This window comes from Numida meleagris, chromosome 27 (assembly GCF_002078875.1).
Source record: "Numida meleagris isolate 19003 breed g44 Domestic line chromosome 27, NumMel1.0, whole genome shotgun sequence".
In the NCBI taxonomy this organism is placed as follows: Eukaryota; Metazoa; Chordata; class Aves; order Galliformes; family Numididae; genus Numida; species Numida meleagris.
This window is the reverse complement of record NC_034435.1, coordinates 3,571,544-3,591,551: the sequence shown is the minus strand read 5'-3', so window position 1 is coordinate 3,591,551 and position 20,008 is coordinate 3,571,544. Positions and strand designations below refer to the sequence as shown.

The 20,008-nt window shown below is 65.3% G+C and overlaps 3 protein-coding genes across 3 annotated transcripts in view; 1 reads left to right on the top strand and 2 right to left on the bottom strand.

Moving 5' to 3' along the window:
* Window positions 4,307-12,196, top strand: NCAN (neurocan; the record flags this gene model as incomplete). Its single annotated transcript, XM_021378945.1, is given in 14 exon segments — window positions 4,307-4,386; window positions 5,277-5,678; window positions 6,540-6,714; window positions 6,788-6,915; window positions 7,005-7,298; window positions 7,371-8,159; window positions 8,238-9,305; window positions 9,738-9,854; window positions 9,967-10,080; window positions 10,226-10,384; window positions 10,494-10,576; window positions 10,656-10,800; window positions 11,686-11,868; window positions 11,957-12,196. Coding segments are annotated over 14 exon segments (3,879 nt in total). The 3' UTR covers window positions 12,106-12,196.
* HAPLN4 (hyaluronan and proteoglycan link protein 4) lies at window positions 13,837-17,880 on the bottom strand. Its single transcript, XM_021378774.1, has 5 exons — window positions 17,757-17,880; window positions 16,921-17,026; window positions 16,299-16,661; window positions 15,473-15,775; window positions 13,837-14,744 (listed from the first exon to the last, which is right to left on the bottom strand). Exons 2-5 carry the CDS (start codon window positions 17,024-17,026, stop codon window positions 14,407-14,409), a joined length of 1,110 nt encoding a protein of 369 aa, XP_021234449.1. The 5' UTR covers window positions 17,757-17,880; the 3' UTR covers window positions 13,837-14,406.
* The window catches only part of TM6SF2 (transmembrane 6 superfamily member 2), a 3,591-nt gene continuing 2,079 nt past the window's right edge, over window positions 18,497-20,008 (bottom strand). Inside the window, 7 exon segments of the mRNA XM_021378777.1 lie at window positions 18,497-18,563; window positions 18,565-18,855; window positions 19,093-19,146; window positions 19,282-19,373; window positions 19,456-19,557; window positions 19,643-19,767; window positions 19,874-19,956. Coding sequence (XP_021234452.1) covers window positions 18,497-18,563; window positions 18,565-18,855; window positions 19,093-19,146; window positions 19,282-19,373; window positions 19,456-19,557; window positions 19,643-19,767; window positions 19,874-19,956 — 814 coding nt within the window.

The following is a 20,008-nucleotide window of genomic DNA, read 5'->3' as shown; positions in this document are numbered from 1 at the left end:
GCTGGGAGGGGGGCTGCGCTATGACTGAGGGTTGGGGACATTGAGGGGACTGTCGGGGCTGGGGGGTGTGGGATGGGGACTCTGGAAGGGACGCCGGCTGAGGGGATCGGGAGTGGGGCTTGGGTGACAATGGGGTGGGACTGTGGGGACAGCAGGACAGAGGGACGCTGGGGACACCAGGACGGGGTTAGCAGTGCTCTCAGTCTGGGGACATTGGGGCTGTGGGATGCCAGCACTGAGGCCGGTAGGACAGGCAGGGCTGGAGGATGGTGGCAGTGATGCAGTGACAGGGAGAGGAGAGCAGGGACAATGGGGAGGGTGGCAGGTGCTGACAGATGAGTGCCCCTCACTGTGGTGCACCGTGACCCTCTCCCCAGAATTCACAGCCCCCTCCCTGCACCCTCCACGTTGGTGCTGCCGGTGTTCCCCCAAAGGAGAAGGAGCCAGAAAGTTTCACAACCCAGACACAGTGCTCCCAGTGCCCCCCCAAGCTGATAGTTCCACACAGGGCTGGGTCCCAGCAGGGGCTCAGCAGCACGGGCAGGATGAGTCCCAGTTCCCCCAGCACGGGGACGCCGCATGGCAAGGCCGGGCTGGATGGCTGCAGCGATGCAATGAGGAGTGGGTGCGGGTTTGGGTTCCGTGAGGGGTTTGGGATGCTCAGGGGAGGGTCTCCAAGGTCCCAGCACGCCCCATGTGCTGTGGGCAGGGAGGTGCTGAGGCCCAGCCCCGTGCCAGCCCCACTGCGTGCATCCTGCACCCACCGACCTCTGCATTCGGGGCGGGCACCGATGCTGCTGGGGGAGCAGGAGCGGGGTTTGCTGTGATGCTGGGTGAGGTTTGGGGCTCAGCCCCCCAGAGCGATCCAGAAAGCGGGGAGGGAAAGAAAGAAAAAGAAAAAGAAAGAAAAGAATAATTAAAAAAGCAAATAAAATAAAAATAAGAGCAAATTCTAAAATAAAGGCTGCAGACTGTCTGCCTAATAAAAATCGCACCCAGCAAAGGGCCCATATTGGACACGATCACAGTTTTCCGAGGTGCTAATTTATGCTCGCAGGATGGGGGGGGAGCGGAGCGTCACGTTGCTGTGACGGCAGCGCGGAGTGCAGAATTCCTTTGTTGTGGGCAGAGAGGAGGGGACGCGGAGCCGCCGGGTCCTTCCGCGGCCGCACAGCGCGAGGGGGGGGGGATCCGCGTGGGTGCCCCTCTCCCCGCCCGGGGGGGATGTGGGGATGCGGGGACACCGCGTGGTGCTGAAGCGCTGCGCCGTGCCCCGGTGGCGTTGGGGACCGGAGTGACCCGTGGGGACAGCGGAGGTCACGGTGCCAGCACCCGCCTGGAGAGGGGGTGGGGGAATGGGGGCACCGCTGGCGCCGGGGCGAACCCCAGGGTGGGGGCACCGCGTCCTCCTGCGGCCCCACGGGGGTGGCAGTGTCCCCTTCCCTCCCTCCCATCCCCAGCCCGTGTCCCCCCGGCTGTCCCCAGTGTCCCCTCCGCTCACCCCGCAGTCCCCCCCACCCACGGCTCGGGGCGGCTCGGGACCACAAAATGCCCCAGAAGTCGCAGGGTCGTCCCGGCACCCAATCGCCAGGGAGGAATTCAGCTAGGTTTCAGCTGGAGCTAATCACCAGCCCCTGCTTTGCATATTCATGAGGAAGATGAATTATTCATGAGGTGACAGCTAGTGACAGATGTGACAATGTTCGCCTGGGCCGGGGGGGGGGCGGCTTTGCACCGGCATTATTTTAGATTGCTCTCGTCTGCTTTTGCCCGGTTTGCAGCAGGGGCCACCCGGGGTATGGGGACACTTCCATTGTCCCCAGGAGGCCCCGGCCACGTGGCACCACCCGTGTCACCGTGCCACCGACCCGTGGCATCACCCACTCGGGATGTGGTGGCATGGCCGGCGTTGGCTCTGGGTGCCAACATCTGCGTGCCGGTGCCACCGCCGAGGACAGCACGGTGACACGGCGCTGAGCCTGCAGCACCCGGGATGGGGTCACTAGGGCTGAGTTATGGGGTGGTGGGTACAGGAGGTGGGAGGAGACGGCTCCGTAATTAGCGGGGCGCTGAGCTGGGGGAGAATCGGGGGGGGGAAGGTGGCTGTGCTAGGCTCTGCTTTGTCCCCAGTGTCCCCGATCCCAGTGGTCCCCATGGGGGTTGTGGCGGTGGCTGTGTGTGGTTTCAGCGCTGGCAGGGATGGGGCTGTGGTGCCGCTTCCCTGACCTTGGGATCAAGTTTTCAGGTTGGCGCAGGCTCAGCGTTTGCTCTGGGGACACGGCGGGGTCCTCCCTTTGTCCTCCTGCGTGGAGCAGAGTCACAGTGCCACCAGGGATGCGGTCCCCACGTGCTCGGATGCGGGTGACAGCGGCAACCTGGGGCTGTGTGCCCTGTTCCCGGGGTGAGGGGACACCAGGACCCCCCAGGTTCACAGCCTGAGGTCCCCAGGGAGGCAGCGGGTGCTGCTGTCCCTTCTCAGCGCTGCGCTGTCCCTGCTGTGAAAGCAAAAACCTGCAGAAATGCTGATGTCAGGGAAGGTGACGGTCACGCAGCCCCGTGTCCTTTCCGTGCACAGGATCCTGCCCCCAGCCCGGGGGTGGCCGTGGCACCGTGGTGCATCCGTCCATCTGTCCATCCGGCCACGGCAGGCAGTTGTGCATCCAAAGAGCAACTTCCATGTTTAACATTTAAATAAAATATTGAATGTTTACCCAGCGGTGCGGGCTGCGTTTGCTCAGCGAGCGCCCGTCTGCAGAGCAGCAGTGCTGGGTAAACAGCGGAGAGCTTAAGGAAGTGTTTATATGTGGGCACGTGGATGCGGCTCCTAGGGGTCCCGCTGCATCCCTTCACCTCTGGGTCTGCCCCACTGCCCGGCGTGGCCTGGAAGCTGCAGGAGATGGGTGCCGAGGGGTGCAGAAAGGGAAAATGAGGGCAAAAAGGCCCCCCAGAAAGGACTGTGTGTGATCTGAAGTCCTGGGTTGTGTGCGAGTGCTGCGTATCCTGCATGCACCCATCCTGCCTCCAGCTCCCAGACTCTGCACCCACCGCCCCATCCCCACCTGTGGGTCCTGGAGCCGCCCCTTCCCATGCCCCAGGACCAAGGGTTTGTGCTGGGAGAGCTCCTGATGCCTGAGAAAGGCAACATCAGCACTTCAGTGGGGAGGAGCTGGAACTCCAGCCTGACCATGCCGTGCCAAAGCACTTGGTTATTTTTTTTCTGGAGCAGGAAAACAGGGAAAAGTTGCGCACTGATTTCCATCTGGGCATCAGGGATGGGATTTCCTTCCCAGAGAGCAGAGCCCAGCAGCCTCTGGTGCCTTCTCTTCCTCAGCATCATCCCATCCCTGCAGCATCATCCCATCTCCTCAGCAGCCCATCCTGCAGCAGCCATTGCACTTGGCCGGGCTCTTGGGCACTCTATGGGGCAGCTGTTCCCAGCTGCTCCCTTGTCTCTCCCGGGGTGTGCTCAGGCTGGGGCTCAGCGTGGAGCTGCACTGTGGGTCAGGTCACCCCTTTGCTTTTATTAGCAGCAGTTTTTGGAAGCAGAAAGCACCACGGAGCTGTGCAAAAGGGAAGGAGCAGCTGTAGGGCTGCAGATGCTTTCTTCTACAGAACAGATGAAATAAAACCCAGTTCTGTACCCCCCAGAAGGGCCATTTTCTAGCACTGAACACGGGGGGTCTCCTTTTCTTCTTATCCGTTTTGCTCTTTCTTTCTATTTTTGTCCCGTAAAAGCAGAAGGGACAGGGTGAGAAATCAGGGGCTGGAAAATGGAGCATCAGGGCGTGGGGAAGCTGGGGGCTGAGATGAAACTGCAGCTTGGGAAGGTTTGGGGTTTCCATCCACATCCCCCAAAGCAGGAGTTCCCTGTCCTGGGCAGGGGACAGGGCAGGGCCATGCCAGCGCTCAGTGACAGAGCTGGGGACCGAGCATCCCTCCCAGGCTGGAGAGCAGATGATTTAGAAAGCACTAATCGGTGCTGCAGTAAAACAGATGGATGGGAGCTTTGTGCTCCAGCCTGGCTCCAGCAGCCGGAGGCGTCCGCTGCATGTTAATGCTGGGGCAGAGAGAGGGCTGCACCTGGCGCTGGGGGGGGCGTGGGACCCCCGAGTGTGTCCATGCCCCTATAGCAGAGGTGTGGGGGTGTCACCGTGTGTGGCACCAGGAGCAAAACCGAACTCCCCGTGCTCGTGCGCCGCTGCTGAGCAGAGCCAACGCTGGGGGGACGATGTCACTGCGTCCCCACGGTGATTCGTGGAGCACGGAGCCAAGAGGCAGCGAGCAGCCGACCCCGCTCTCGTTGCAGGTTAAGGATGGTCCATGTGATGGGGGATGCCGGCTGCTGGCTCCTGCTCGGGCTCACCCTGCTCCCCATCGCCGTGCTGGGTAAGTGAGGCGGGTGGCACGCGGGGATGGGTGCCGTCCCCCCCCCCAGCTACGGGGTGAGGAGGAGCAGGGCTGGGAGAGGAGCAAGGAGTCATCTCGAGTCGCCAGCACTCCGTGGCTGGGGATGATGAGCCCGCAACAATTAGCAGCAGCAGCAGCAAGCTGGGAACCACGAGTGATAAGGAATACTTACAGGGAGAAGCAGCAGCTCGGTGGGGGCTGGGGCTGCACGGTGCCCACGCTGTGCCTCAGCCTCTCAGTGGGATGAAGGAGGGTCGGCGGGGGATTAGTGAGGGAAAAGGCCCCCCGGGTGCTCCCCCTGCACTGGGATCCCTTAAACCCTTAATCCCGTTGCTTGGCACCCCCCTCTGAGCCAACCCCCATGCTGGCTTTGTGCATCTCTGGGTCTGCTTTGCCCCCCCCGCCTCCCCTCCAACACCAGGCCACCCATGTCCCCATCCCACACGGCAGGGACCCAGCAGCATCCCACTTCCATGGGGCTTTGTGACTCCCTCTGCACCCCCCAGGCAGGAATGAGCTTGGGGTGAAGCTCTGTGGGGTGGGAAGGCGGTGGAGGGCAGCACTGGGATTAGTGACCATCCCCAGCCAGCTCTGCACTGCAGGGAGCATTCACCACGACCCCAGGGGGGGCTGAGAGTGATGGGATTTGTGGGAGCGTGGCCGGGCCGCACAGGATTAGTGCAGGAGCAGGATGGAGGTCTTTTCCAACCTCACTGATTCTATGAACCTAGGAATCGCTGCCATGCTTTCTCCCACCTTGGGGGTGGCTTCCCCTGGTGCCCCCCAATGGCAGCGCAGGGATGGGGCAGCCCCCCGCAGTGCCCCCCTGTGCAACCCAACCCCCCGGTACCCGGTGCCTCTCCCCACAGGCTCCCAGGACGATGGGAAGGTGATCCACATCAGCCGGGTGCAGCACCAGGCGGTGCGTGTGGGGCTGGGGGAGCCCGTGGCGCTGCCCTGCCTCTTCCTTCTGCAACCCTCCGCCTCGCTGGGCCCCAACGAGCCCCCCGACCCCCCTCGGGTCAAATGGAGCAAGGTGCGCTCGGCCAGCGGGCAGCGCGAGGACGTCCCCATCCTGGTGGCCAAGGACAACGCGGTGAAGGTGGTGAAAGCCTACGAGGGCCGCGTGTCCCTCCCCGGTTACGCCCGTGACCGCTACAACGGCACGCTGCTGCTGCGTGCCGCCCGCGCCAGCGACGCGGGGCTGTACCGCTGCGAGGTGGTGGCCGGCATCGATGATGAGCAGGACCTGCTGCCCCTCGAGGTGATGGGTGAGCTGGGGGGGCTGCAGGGCCGTGTGCTGCCCGGGGGGGGCTGTGTGAGACCTGCACCCTATGTGAGCTGTGCACCCCCGTGCATCCTCTGCGAGCCGTGCGGTCCCCGTGAGCTGTGCGCCCCGTGCAAGCCGCGGGCACCCTACATGCTACGCACAGCATGAGTGGCTTATAGAGGGTGCATGGGATGCATGTGAACAGCGCGTATCTGTCAAGCTGCGTGTCCTGTGTGAGCTGTTGGGGTGCATCCTCTGCAAGCTGTGCATGCTGTGAGCCGTTCACCTCACGCAAGCCATGCACACCCTACAAGCTGCGTGCCTTATGTGAGCAGTGCACTCTGCATCCTCTGCAAGCTGCGCGTGCTGTCAGCTCCCCCTGAGCTGTGCACCCATGCAAGCCGTGCACAAGCTACAAACTCTGCACCCAGCGTGAGCTGTGCGCCCCGTGCATCCGACGCGTCTTCTATAAGCCATGCATGCTGTGCACTCCCCTGTGAGCTGTGCCCCCCCCATGCAAGCTGTGCACACCCTACAAGCTGTGCACCGTGTGTGAGCTGTGCACCTCGTGCACCCTGTGCACCCTCTGCAAGCTGTGCATGTTTTGATGCTGTACTGAGGGACACGGTTTAGTGGGGAAATATTGGTGGTAGGTGGATGGTTGGATGGCGTGATCTCGGTGGTCTTTACCAACCTTGGTGATTCTGTGATTCTATGCTGTGCCCTCCCTTTGAGCCGTGCACCCCGTGCAAGTCATGCATCCCGTGTAAACCTTGCCCCCCATGCACCCCAGCCCTCTTCTGCAAGCTGTGTGCCCCACACACCCCGTGCACCGTGTGCGAGCAGCACTGCTCCCTTCCAGGTGTCGTCTTCCACTACCGCCCCGCGGGCGCTCGCTATGCGCTGAGCTTCGCCGCCGCCCAGCGCGCCTGCATGGACAACTCGGCCGTCATCGCCTCTCCCCAGCACCTGCAGGCCGCCTTCGAGGACGGCTACGACAACTGCGACGCGGGCTGGCTGGCCGACCAGAGCGTGCGGTAAGCACGCGGCACGGGCACCCCTCGGCACGGGTGGCACAGAGCCGGGCACCCACCGCAGCCCGTCCCGCAGGTATCCCATCACACTGTCCCGACCTGGCTGCTACGGGGACCGCAACAGCCTCCCCGGGGTGCGTAGCTACGGCCAGAGGGAGCCCGGCGAGCTGTACGATGTCTACTGCTACGCACAGGAGCTGCAAGGCAAGCGGCACCGGGCGATGCGCGGGGACGTCCCTCGGTGCCACCGTGGGGATGGGGACGGCCGTCCAATGCGCCGCGCTCTCTTGCAGGGAAGGTGTTCTACGCCACAGCCCCAGGGCGCTTCACCTTGCCGGCGGCACGAAGGCACTGCCGGGGCCGCGGGGCTGCGTTGGCCACCACGGGGCAGCTGTACCTGGCCTGGCGTGAGGGCCTGGACCAGTGTGACCCGGGCTGGCTGGCGGATGGCAGCGTCCGGTACCCCATCCTGGCTCCTCGCAGGAAGTGCGGCGGCGAGGCGCCGGGCGTCAGGACTCTCTACCGCTTCCCCAACCGCACCGGGTTTCCCCCGCCCGCCTCCAAGTTCGACGCGTACTGCTTTAAAGGTAATGAGGATCAGCCTCCGGGCTGCAGCCGTGTGCCAGACGCAGCCCACCCCCCCATCCCCATCCCTGCAGGGGACACGGCGGGTGCTCCCGATTCCACCGCAGAGCAGAGGGCACCGGAGCCGCTGGGCAGTGACAACGTGCTGGTGGAGCGCGAGGACATGGCCACCTCCGGGGACCGCGGAGCCGGCGTCCTGCCGCAGCTGGGGGCCGCAGGGCCGGGAGGTGCCGAGGACGAGCAGCTGCAGTTGGCAAGCAGTGTGACAGCAGCGTGGCGCGGTGACATCCCTGGGGGCAACAGCACGGCCTCGCCATCCTCCCCATCCTCACCGGTGTGGCCACATGAGGACGAAGCCCTCAATGTGGTGGACCAGGCGCTGCTGGGCTCCCTGCAGGAGCCACTCAGCACCAGCCCGGCACCGGCACCGCGAGAAATCCCTGACCCCTCAGAGCCCATGTTCACCTTGCGTCCGCAGACCCAAAGTCCAGCCCAGGAGGTCACCAGCTTGTCACCAGCACCATCGGCCTTGGGGACAGTCCCCAGCGTGGCAGCAGAAACCCCCAGCACCCCACGCACCCCAAAACAGAGCAGCTACGCTGGGCTGAACGGGCGCTACTTCCAGCTGCAGCAGCAGAGCCGGGACCCCTTGGTGTCCCAGGACCCCACAGTGGCTGATGACCACACAGTGGCTGGGGACGCAGCAGGGTCAGTCACCCAGGCCCCCATCCTGGCCCTGGAGGTGAAGGAGGCTGCAGCCAACACAGTGGAGATGTGGAGCATCACCCGTTCCAGTGCAGAGAGCCCCCATAGAGGGGGTCCCTACCCGCTCTCCAATGAGGTGGAAGAGGAGATTGGCCACAGTAAGTGACACCTGGAGTGGGGGGGTGGCATTGGGGGGCTCCCGCCCAGGGGACCTCATGGCTCTCCATCTCTTGCAGAGCTGATGGCACCATCCACCACCCCTGTGCCACCCTCACCGAGGGATTTGCCACGGTGGAACCCCCCTACAGCCCTGCATGGTCTCGAGGGGCCTGCACGGACATCCCTGCCATCGTCCCCACCCGGTTCCATGGCTCCCGGTGACGCTCCCCACCACCAGGACATCAGCACTGGGGAGGCTCAGCCCCGCGGTGACTCCCCTCAGCCGCCTGCAGATGCCACCGAGGACTTCTCCGGGGACGCTGCCCCCAAGGAGGATGACAGCCCCATCCTGCCATGGCCCCCACTGCCCCCAGCCCCACTGGTGGCTGAGGGCCCTGGAATGGCTGCACAGCCCAGCAGTGACAGCAGTGGGGCCCTGACTGATGGCTCGCTGGAGAGGCAGAGGAAGGCAGTGGCCTTTGTCTTCCCACCCATGGGGCTCCCCAGCAGCCTCAGCCCCACTGCAGTGTCTTCTTCCCATCCACAGAGTGGGCTGAGCCCCACAGCCCCCCAGCGGGCACCCGAAATGGGGACTGAGCCTGTCCATGAGCACCTGGATGTGGGGATGGGACCGCGGGACGAGGCAGCTGTCACCCCAGTGGTTCCAGACGTCCCCTCGACTCCCCCCACGGACATCGAGGTGACCCCACGGCTGGGCTCTGAGCCGCCGGCGGAGGGCAGCGGGCAGGTGGGGGACGGCCCCACAACTGCCCCACAGCACCTGAACCCCTCTGCGCCGGGGCTGGAAGAAGAGGAGTATCCCCCGCACCCCCAGGTTCCCCAACAGCCCCCCAGTCCCGGTGAGGAGGACGCCTCAGGGGAGGCAAAGAGCGAACCCCCCCCCAGCACGGCCACCCACTCCCCAGCACCCCCTGACACCCATTGGCCGTCACCCACCGCCCCCCACCCATGGGTGTTGGGGGGGCTTGAAGCCCCAAGTGCGGGGCCGCTCTTTGAGCCCACCACGCCGGGGGGGCCTGGGGGGGTCCTGCTGCTGGATACCGACAGTGGGAGCGGCGAGGAGCCCGTGCTGGAGGAGCGGGAGCTGCTGGTGTGGGCAGATGCCAGCAATGGCAGCCAGCATGGTGAGCACGGGGCGCAGGGCGCTGGGGGTTGGGTTTAAGGCAGAGGTGTCCAAACCATTGGGCTCAGTGGGGATTTTCTCACTGTGATGGGTTTTTCAGAGTGAGCTGAGCTATGAGCGTGAGCCAGGAGAGCATCCTCCTAAATATTTAATATTTGTGGTTGCTAATAATAATAGCGAGCGAGGTGGCTCTTGGCAGAGGGTGTTCAGCACACACAGCCTTTAGTGTCCACGAAAAAGACAGATTTCAAGTTTAGAGGCACTGAGAGGTGGAAGCACTGCCATGGTCACTGCCCTAGGGCCGCCATGGGGCCACACTATCCCCACAGAGCCACTGAGGAGCTGGTGCTGGGTGGGCGTCCTGCTGGATGGGGCTGGGGGCTGTGGGGTGGGCTGAGTGAAGCGCCCCAGTGACACCACTCCTGCCCCACAGCTCTGGCCGACCCCTGCCAGACCAACCCCTGTCTGCACGGTGGGACCTGCCACGCCAACGGCTCCGTCTGCAGCTGCAGCTGCGCCCCGGGCTTCACCGGGGAGAATTGCGAGATCGGTGAGCGGGCGGCCGCGCTGGGATGGATGCTGGTGGTGGTGGTGGTGGGGATGGGGAGGGCGGGGGGTGCTGGGGGTCTCGGCATACCTGCAGCCCCTCGCCATCCCCACAGACATCGATGACTGCCTGTCGAGCCCCTGCCAGAACGGTGGTACCTGCATCGATGAGGTCAACGCCTTCGTCTGCCTCTGCCTGCCCAGCTACGGCGGCAGCCGCTGCGAGAAAGGTGGGGAGGGTGGCATGGGGCAGGGCAGCCCCCGGACCCCTCAGCCCTGCCCCATAGCGGGTGTGGAGCTGGACCCAGGAGCTCCCATACACCCCTGGGGGTGCCGGTCCCCCTCCCCACCCCTGGTGTCCCCGCATCCCCGCAGACACGGAGGGCTGCGACCACAACTGGCACAAGTTCCAGGGCCACTGCTACCGCTACTTCTCCCGGCGGCGCTCCTGGGAGGACGCAGAGCGCGACTGCCGCCGGCGATCCGGGCACCTCACCAGCATCCACTCACAGGAGGAGCACGGCTTCATCAACAGTATGGGCTCATGGTGGGGGTGCGGGTGGGGGGCAGCAGCACCCCCCCGGTGCTCCCCAGCCCCCTGGATGCCGGTGCCTGGAGCCACCTCTGACGCCTTTCTCGCCAGGCTTCGGGCACGAGAACACCTGGATCGGGCTCAATGACAGGATCGTGGAGCAGGACTTCCAATGGACGGACAACACCGGCCTGGTGAGACCCGTGGGGCGGCTCTTTGCGGGGTGGGGGGTTTGGGGTGCGGGTGCTCTCAGCCTCCCCCGTTTCCCACCAGCAATACGAGAACTGGCGGGAGAACCAACCCGACAACTTCTTTGCGGGCGGCGAGGACTGCGTGGTGTTGGTGTCCCATGAGATCGGCAAGTGGAACGACGTGCCCTGCAACTACAACCTGCCCTACATCTGCAAGAAAGGCACAGGTATCGCTCGTTTGGCAACCCCATCCCACAACCCCCAGCATCCTCATCCTGCACCCTTCAGCATCCCCATCCCATGGCCCCTGCCTCCTCATCCCAACACCCCCATCCCGCAGCATCCTCATCCCATGGCCTCCATCTCCCCATCCCAACACCCCCATCCCGCAGCATCCCCATCCCATGGCCCCTGCCTCCTCATCCCAACACCCCCATCCCATGGCCCCCAGCATCCCCATTCCATGGCCCCCAGTATTTCCATCCTGTGGCCCCTGCCTCCTCATCCCAACACCCCCACCCTGCAGCATCCCCATCCCATGGCCCCCATCTCCCCATCCCAACACCCCCACCCTGCAGCATCCCCATCCCATGGCCCCTGCCTCCCCATCCCAACACCCCCATCCCATGGCCCCCAGCCTCCCCATTGCAGCCCCCCTATCCTGCACCCCATTCCCGCAGCCTCCCGGCACCTCCTCATCCTCAGGAAACCTCTCCCAAAGAAAACTCGAGCAGCTCCCCTTAATCTCCATTATTTTTGCTTCCCCTGTAGTTAATTCTTCCCTCTCCACTTTAATTTGCTTAATTTGCCACCATTAAAACTATTAAGCTCTCATTCCTTATCTTGAAAGTTATATTAACCTCCAGCTGTTCGCTGGGAGCGCTCCTCCCGCTCCCGCGGCCGCGCGGAACGATGCGCTCGCCCCAGTAGGGCCATTAATTACCTCCGTAAATCCTCGGGAACACCTCACTGCAGCACCAACGGGACGGGATGGGATTTGTCACCAGGCCGTGGCGGGTGTGGGGTGTCCCCATGTCCCCTTGTCCCCGTGTCCTCTGCCGGTACCGTGGGGCCGGGTGGGGGCTGATGAGGCTCTGTCCCCCCAACCCCAGTGCTGTGCGGGCCCCCCCCGGAGGTGGAGAACGCGTTCCTGGTGGGGAAGAAGAAGGAGCGGTACAGCATCCACTCGAGCGTGCGCTACCAATGCGAGGACGGCTTCACCCAGCGCCACGTCCCCACCATCAGGTGCCACAGCAACGGCAAGTGGGACCGGCCCAAACTGCTCTGCACAAAACGTGAGTGGGGTCTGGGGGGGCTGGGGGCGGCCCGTGGGGCTGGGGGCTCCCTGACCCCCCCACGTCGCCGCTCTTTGCCCCCCGTTAGCCAGGCGGTCGCACCGGGCGCGGCGGCACCACCGGCACCGCCACAGCCACCAGCACCACCAGCACCACCACCACAAACCCCGCAAGGAGCGACGAAAACACCGCAAGCACCTCCGGCTGGACTGGATGGAGGAGGGCCACTACTTCTAGGGCCGGGGGGGGCAGCGAGCGCGCGGGCCCCAGGCAGCCCAGGAACAGCCGTCCATGGGACGGGACGCGGTGACGTCCCCTGACCCCCTCCAGCCCCCCCCCCCCTCTTTTATAACCCCCCTTTGCTTTAGCTCCTAGGATGCCCGGCCCCATAGGGAATAGGACCCAGCGGGGGCGGCTGCGTGTGCGTCCCCAGCCCCCCCCTGCATGCCCCACCCCGGGGTCGAGCCCCTGACCCCGCATGGGGACCCCGAAATCCCCGCTGGGTCCTGGGGGGCTGCCCCGTGGCGGCCGACGGCCCCCCGGGCTCTGATCCCCTCCAGGCCGTGGGGGGACACGCAGCAGCCCCCCACCCATCACCCCACCGTCCCGTGGGGGGCTCTGGTTTTTTAACAGCCCCCCCCCGTCTTCCTGCCCTGCCGGTGTCCCCGCAGCCAGCACGGGGTCCCCGTCCCGCCCCGTGGGGCCCTCCCGGCTGGTTTTTGGGGTTGGATTTCCCCTTTTCCGTTCATTGTCGGTTCCCCGTTGGAGTTGGCGTGTGTGTGTATGGCGCTTTCTGATCTCTGCTGTTTGCGATGTGACTGCCGTGTCCCGTACCTCCCCCCCCGCCCACCTTCCTCCGTGGCATTTCTGACTCTGCCTTTCTGTACTGCTGGACATTTTAATAAATTTTTTTAACAGTTGAGCAGCCCCGAGCCTGAGCTTTGCTGGGGACCGACCTCAGGTGCAGGGACCTTGTGGAGGTGGCATGGCACATGGGGACGGGGTGGGATGCTCTCCCCACTGGTGCTCTCCATCCGCATCCTTTCGCTGCTGCTAAATTGGTGTTATCCAACACGACCCCTCCTCACACCAGGGCTGTGTCACCACCCCGCTGCCATCCATCAGCGTGTGACAGCCTCACCTGGGGCTCCAGTGATCCCCAGGGTCACATCCCCAGTCCCGCATCCCCTCCCCGTGTTCCCAGTGGCCACACGTGTCACCTCCTGGCAGCTATTTATTATCATCAGTGCTGGAAGGGCTGCGAAGGTGATGGATGCACTGTGCTCAGCTGCGCCCAGTGCAGAGACGGCTGCTGTGCCCCCCTGCCCCCACCAACCCCGTGTGGGGGACATGGGGTCCCTGTCCCATCCCCCGCTGTCCCCATGGTGGCTCAGGGGTCACTGCTGGCGGCACTGTGCTGCTGTGGTGCTGCTCCCCACACTCAAGGCTGGTCCTGATCTGTCAGTGGGGATGGGATGCAGTAGGGATTGCAGTAGGGATGCTGTAGGGATGCAGTAGGGATGCAGTAGGAATGCAGCAGGGTTGCAGTAGGGGTTGCTGTAGGGATGTAGTAGGGTTGCAGTTGGGATGCAGTAGGGTTGCATTAGGGATGCTGTAGGGATGCAGTAGGGTTGCAGTTGGGACGCTGTAGGGATGCAGTAGGGATGCTGTAGGGATGCAGTAGGGATGCTGTAGGGATGCAGTAGGGTTGCTGTAGGGATGCAGTAGGGATGCAGTAGGGTTGCAGTTGGGATGCTGCTGGGGAAGCCCTGAAACATGTCCAGCTCTGCTGGACTGGGTCTTTGGATACAGAGATAAACCACAAGTGATGCTCAGCTGGGTGGGAGGAGGGGTGAGTGCTGTCCCATGGCTCTGTGCACCCCGGGGTTCCTTTTGCTGCCCTCACCAGCAGGCACCAGGACAAGGAGACACGTGAGCCTGGCTCAGCTCTCCGAAGCAGCTGAAGCTTTTATTTCACCTAAGTCCAGCTCGCAGCTCAGGGGCTGCATGACACCCAGAGCTGCCCCCGGCCGGGGGTGGGCAGGCAGCTCGGGGCAGCTTCTGCACTAAGCCAAGCGCGAGGGCGAGAGGCTGCTGCCCCGAGTGGGCACCACCTACATTGGTGCCAGATTTTGGGGCCGTTCCCCTCCTGCTGCGTGTTACCTGTGGCACCCCATGGTGGGGTTGGTCCCAGTGAGGAGCTGGAGAGCACGACGACGCGGGGGCTCAGTCCTGCGTTGCTCTGGCTGGGCTTTTTGCACATGCAATGCGCTGATTTCTAAGCAATGACTGCAGATGGGCTCTCCCGGGTTGGTGCTGGATCCTCCGGCCCGGGCAGCTCAGTGCTTTCCTCCCCCGGTGCCTCAGTTTCCCCCCAGGCATCGCCAGGTCCGGGCACAGCACAGCACCCACTGGCATCAGCCGGGCTCTTCCAGTTCCACGTGCACAGCCCCAACCCCGGGGGCTCCCAGCAGAGTCCGAGGATGCTCCTCAGCCACACAGGGCTGGGGGAGCCTCGTGGGGAGCCCCAGCGCTGCATCACACGCGGTTGGGGTGCCCCTCACCCTGCTTCTTCTCAGGAGGAGCATCACCAGCTTTTTTGAAGCAGTACACCCCAAAAAGCTTGTACTTCTTGTCCGGGAAGCCCAAGTTGCGCACACCGGGCTCCCGGCCGCCGCAGCGTGCCCGCGGGTTGACGATGGGGTAGCGGATGCTGCCGTCCTCCAGCCAGCCCGCCTCGCAGCGGTCCAGCAGCTGGATCTTCCAGGCTGCGTACAGCTGCCCCACCTTGGCCACGGCCGCCCCGTTGTTCTTGCAGGCCTGCACCGCCTCGGCGTAGCTCAGCTTGCGGAACGTCTTCAGGAAGTAGACTTTGCCTGGGGAGGAGGGGGGGGTGCGGGAAAGAAAGGGGTTTGGGGATGGGGGGCAGCGCCAGCGGATGGGACATTGGGTGGGGATGGGGCTGAGCGGTGCTGCCAGGAGGTGTGAGCCCCACATCCAGCCCTGTGGGGGATCCGCCCCCCCCCAATCCTGATCCTCATTGGAAGGGATGGAGGGTGCAAGCGGCCGGCAGCGGGGACCCCACCTCAGCATGGGCAGATTTATGGGGCTGTGCGGTGCCGCCGGTGCTGGCAGTGCCGCCCGCTATTTATCCTGCCTGCCACCATTAAGCAAACATCCGCAGAGCCCCCCCCGCGTTGCCCTGCCAGCCAGGAGGAATTTACACAGCCCCAGAGCCCTCGCGGCTCCGATCTGTCTTGTGTGGCCCCGGCCTCATCCATCACCCGGGCCACTCGCAGCTGCAATTACCTCCATCCCTTGCTCCTGCCCAGGGAACACGGAGCGGGGCTGAGAGCCAGTGCCCCCGAGCAGCGGGTGATGGGGGCACACAGACGGACCCTGGTCCTGGATGGGGGTCCCCAGTCCCGAACCCCTCGTGATGTGACACGGGGATGTGCAGCCACCTCCCGTGGCTGGGAACCCCCGGCAGCATCCAGCAGAACCCCAGCATCTCAGCACCCGGAGAGGGGCTCAGAACTGCCCCTCCTCTCCCTGGGGAACGGCTCCCCTAAAAGCAGAGCGGTGCCTCGGTTTCCCCGCTCACCGTTGAGGTTGGAGGTGAAGCAGAAGGCATCGTAGTGCTCGCTCTCCTTGTGCCGGTAGCCGTAGTTGCGCACTCCCACCGGCGTGTCCTTGCGGCCGCACTCCTCCCGCGGGCGCGAGATGGGATACTGCACGGAGCCGTCCTGCAGCCAGCCCGCGTTGCACCAGTCCATCCCCTCCAGCCAGGCCTGGTGCAGCTGGTCGTGCGAGGCCAGGATGCCGTCCTGCTGCAGGCACGCCTGCTGCGCCTCGTGGAAGTTCAGGGTGTAGCGGCCCAGGCGCGGGTGGTAGGGGAAAATGACGCCTGTGGGGCAGCAGCGAGCGGGGCTGGGGTGCGCGGGCGTCACCCGCGATCCCCCCTTCACCCCGTAACAAGGCGGGGGTCGCATCGATGCGACGCCATGCAGAGCATCAGGGCATGGGGCCGAGCCCTTGCAGCAGGCGTGCGCTGACCACGCGGCACGGCCGTGCGCTAACAAAGCTTTTCTCCTTTTCTCAGCATCCCCAGCTGTTCCAGCTCGTGCCACAGCTCAGCTCCGAGCCACGTGCGGCACCGATGCCGCCACGCGCCCCGGTCCCCCCCGGTGCTTTACGAGGCCGTGCCGCTATCTATCTCCGGCGTTTACGAGCTGCCAGCGCGTAAACCTGGAGCAACAATAAAAGCCAATAACAGATGCAATAAACCACGGCGCATGCCGAGACAAACAAGCGGCCGTAAAGCTGAGCCCGAGCACGCGGCACCGGGAGCGGTGTCACGGCCACCCCGTGCAGCGCAGGTGGCCACCGACGGTCCCCACGTGTCCCCGTCCCCGGCGCCGTGCCGCTACCTTCGAGATCCAGCTTGACCATGCCGGTGTCATCCTCCAGCTCGTTGGTGACCTCGCACTCGTAGCGCCCGTAGTCCTGCAGGGTGACGTTGCGGATGATGAGCGAGGCGTCCCCGAAGCCGTCCTCCTGCAGCGCCGTGCGCCCGCGGTAGCTGCCGAACGCCCGCCGCGCCTTCCCCAGCGCCACGAAGACGTCCACGAAGGCCATCGGCTCCGTCACTTTGGTCCATTTGAGGCGGATCTCGTCGGGGTCGTGGGCCGAGACGTCGTAGTGGTAGCGGCAGGGCAGGATGATGGTGCCTCCCCGGTGCGTCACCACCTTCCCCGGGGCTGTCTGCACCACCACGGCCCCGCTGTCGCCCTCTGCAATGGACACAGAGCTCAGCGGGGTCCTCGTCCCCAAACCTGCCCCACTGCAGTCAGTTGGGATGGAGTCACCGTGGGGCAGAGCGGTCATGCAGCTCGGGGATGGGGAGGAGCAGCTTTTGGGGAGGATTTCCCTTTTTGGGGAGCTTTGCAAGCCACGGGTCGGCTCCGTTGCGCTTCCAGGAACATTAAACCCCACTTCCTGAAGGCTACAGAGGGGCACGCAGCCCCCCACCACGGACCCCCCGGCACTCACCCAGGACGTGGACCACCTTCTTCCTTCCCCGGGCGCTGGGCGGCGTGTCAGAGGCGAGGACACCCACCAGCAGCAGCAGCGTGGCCCAGGCACCCTGGGGACGCATCTTGGGGGGGAGAGTGGAGCCATCAGTGCCCACCAACACCACAGCACAGGAAAGCATCACACCCGACCCCCCAAACCCACAAAGGCTGGGCCCCACCTGCAGGACCCCACGCCCCCCCGCCCCCCATAGCAATGTGCCCATCTCCCATTCCGGCAGCGCTGTGGGGCGAGGGCTGTGTGCCCCACGGGGACCCCCGGGCTGTGCAGCTCTGAACTCCGCTTCACCCGCTCAGTTACAGCCGGGATGAATATTTCATGGCACGCGCTGCGGGCCGGATCTCGTGAGTTATTTATGGCACATCTGGAAACTGAACTGATGGAGCCAGAGTGGGCTGCAGCCCGACCCCCCCCGCCTGACCCGCATCCCTTTCCCTGGGCACAACCCCGCAGTGCGTCCCCCCCACCCCCACCCCCGGGGGCTCCGATCCCCCCGTGCCCCATATCCCCTCCGTGGGTCCGGACCCCCCCGGCGCGCGGGGGTCGGGGTCGGTGCGTGGCTGAGGGGCGGGGGCAGACCCTAGTGTCCCGCTCCCCCTCCCCCCGCCCCGGGGAGGTCCCGGTGCGGTGCAGTGTTGCAGTGCGGGGCACTGCGGCGGGAGCTCCGGGGCTGCGGGACGCGGGGAGCAGCGCAGCGCGGGGGGAACCGGCCCGAACCCCCCCCACCCCCCCCAGCCCCGGCCTCACCGAGCGGCCCCGCACGCGGTGCGGGTACCGGGATGTCCCGCACTCACCGTGGCTCCGCGCACCCGTGCGGTGCCGGCCCGCGGCGGGGTGGGGGGGGGCGACCGCAGGAGAGCTCCGGTGCTGCCGGTGCTGTCGGTGCGGCTCCGCGCAGGGGGCGGCACCGGGAGCGCGGCCCGGCCCTGCCCGGCTCCCGGCGCTGCGCAGGGCCGCCGGCTGCCAAGGTCACCGGTACCGGCACCGGCACCCCCGGTACCGCCAGGCGGGCGGGGAAACGGCGGGACGGCCCCTGGGGGGGGCTGGAGCTCGGCACGGCGAACCCCCCCCCCCCCCCCCGGTGTGTCCCTTACAACAAGGGCAGCACCGGTGGGGGGCACGGATGGGGACCCTCGGATCTGCCGGGACGTGAACGCGCACCCGCGGGGCATCCCTACACGTGTGCACACCCCTATACGTGTGCACAGCTCTACACACGCGTGCACACCCCCTCACTCACATACGTACACCCCTCACCCCCCCGTGCATCCCTGCACTGAGTCCCCCCTCCCCGCCGCATCCCCAGCACCAAGGGCAAGGCAAGGGCAGCACGGGCTGGGGGGGGGCGGCTGACAAAGGTGGGGGGGACACGGGGGGACAGCTGCTCTGGGGACACAGAGCACACACATCGGTGTTACAAAGCCGGACCCGAACTCCTTTATTTTGTAAACAGTGTTTTCATGGCGTGCTCCGTGCTGCTGCATCCCTCCAGCCAGCACCTGGGTGGGACGGGGAGGGGGGGGGTCCATCACTCCTACCAGTGAGACCCCCCCAGGCCGCCCGGCTGCACACAGAGCACACTGGGTCCCCCCAGCGCACCATGGGGGAACACTGGGGGGGACCGGAGCATCGCAGGGGATCCCTCCCCAGCAGCAACTCATGGGGGGGGGGGGGGGGGGTGGCAGCTCACTGGTGCTTCTTGCCCCCCCACAAGCTGCCGGGGGCGGTGGGCAGGAAGAACGCGGGGCTGTGCAGGCAGCGGAGGGCCAGGAGCAGCGGCCCCAGCGCGTAGAGGACGTTGGTGATGAGGAAACTCCAGCAGACGTCTTCGGGGGTCTGGTACGGGAAGGGCGTGCGGGCGTGCAGCGAGGAGCCCACGTGGGAGAACTGAGCCTGGGGGGCAGAGGCAGGGGTGGCACCGAGGGGTGCTGCTGTGCCCCACGTCCTATCTATAGATCCGCGGGCTCGCTCCAGCCTATTTCTGGCAAACTCATCCCCGGCTCCATTAAGATCCGCCGAGGAAAAATTAATTATCGAGCTGAGGCGGCAGCACTGGGAGCTGCTCCAGATGCGGGGTGGGTGCCCACCTGCTCTCCCCCAGCCCCCCCCCCCCCGGTTCCCTTCCCTCACCTGTGCAATGGCCCCAGCGAACACCAGGCTCCAGTCGGGCAGCCAGGAGCAGCCCGGGCGCAGCAGCGCGTAGATGCAGAGGCAGAGGAAGGGGAGGACGTAGAACAGGTAGATCAGCATCTGCGAGAGGAGGGACAGAGCAGTCATCGTGCCCGGGTGGCCCAGGGGTCCCCGCTGCCCGCGCTCACCTGCACTTTGGGGTAGGCGACGGGGTCGCGCAGGTAGGGCTCGTGCTGGTAGATGTACTCGAAGCAGGAGTCGGCGGGGCAGTCCAACACCACCTGCATGGACCCAAGAGTGACCAGGTGCCCACTCTGGTGCAGGCCCACCCCCACACGGCACCCCCGGGTCCCCAGCGCTCACCATCCCCCTGAAGAAGGTGAAGGAAGCCACCAGCAGCAGGACCAGCACCAGCGCCAGGTCGTGGGGCCGCTGGTGCAGCCACCTGCGTTGCTCCTGTTCAATCTGGGGGGGGGATAGACAGGGTTTGTGCCCCACGGTTGATGCTCCGTGGTCGATGCTGCCCGGTCACTGCCCCATGGGTGCCCACCTGCTCTGCTGTGAGGCTTGGCACGGCCCTGGGCTGATGGAAGAGCCGCGTGCCCGCCCAGATGGGGATGAGGACGTAGGGCAGGTTGAGCAGGAAGGCAGCGCTGATGTCGGAGCTGTATTTGCCTGAGGAGGAGAGCGTGGGGTGGGGACAGCGCATGGCCCAGCACCCATCCTCGGGGCAACACCATGGGGAGCTGTGGGTGCCGATGTCCCCCCCACAGCCCCGTACCTATCAGGTTCCCAAGCAGGAAGACGAGGATGCTCATCACCAGAGAGCCCAGCCAGAAGAGACCCAGGCTCCTATAGCTCTTCCTGCAGAGGCAGTGAGATCAGAGCCCAGCACACAGCCCCTCCCTGCCCCTCA

Bases quoted from the DNA above. Each gene is read 5' to 3' on its own strand.
- HAPLN4 (XM_021378774.1), bottom strand. From the start codon at position 17,026: ATGCGTCCCCAGGGTGCCTGGGCCACGCTGCTGCTGCTGGTGGGTGTC. The intron at 16,662-16,920 runs GTGAGTGCCGGG...TGTCCATTGCAG, and splicing joins GAAGGTGGTCCACGTCCTGG to AGGGCGACAGCGGGGCCGTG. The intron at 15,776-16,298 runs GTAGCGGCACGG...GCTGCCCCACAG, and splicing joins GGTCAAGCTGGATCTCGAAG to GCGTCATTTTCCCCTACCAC.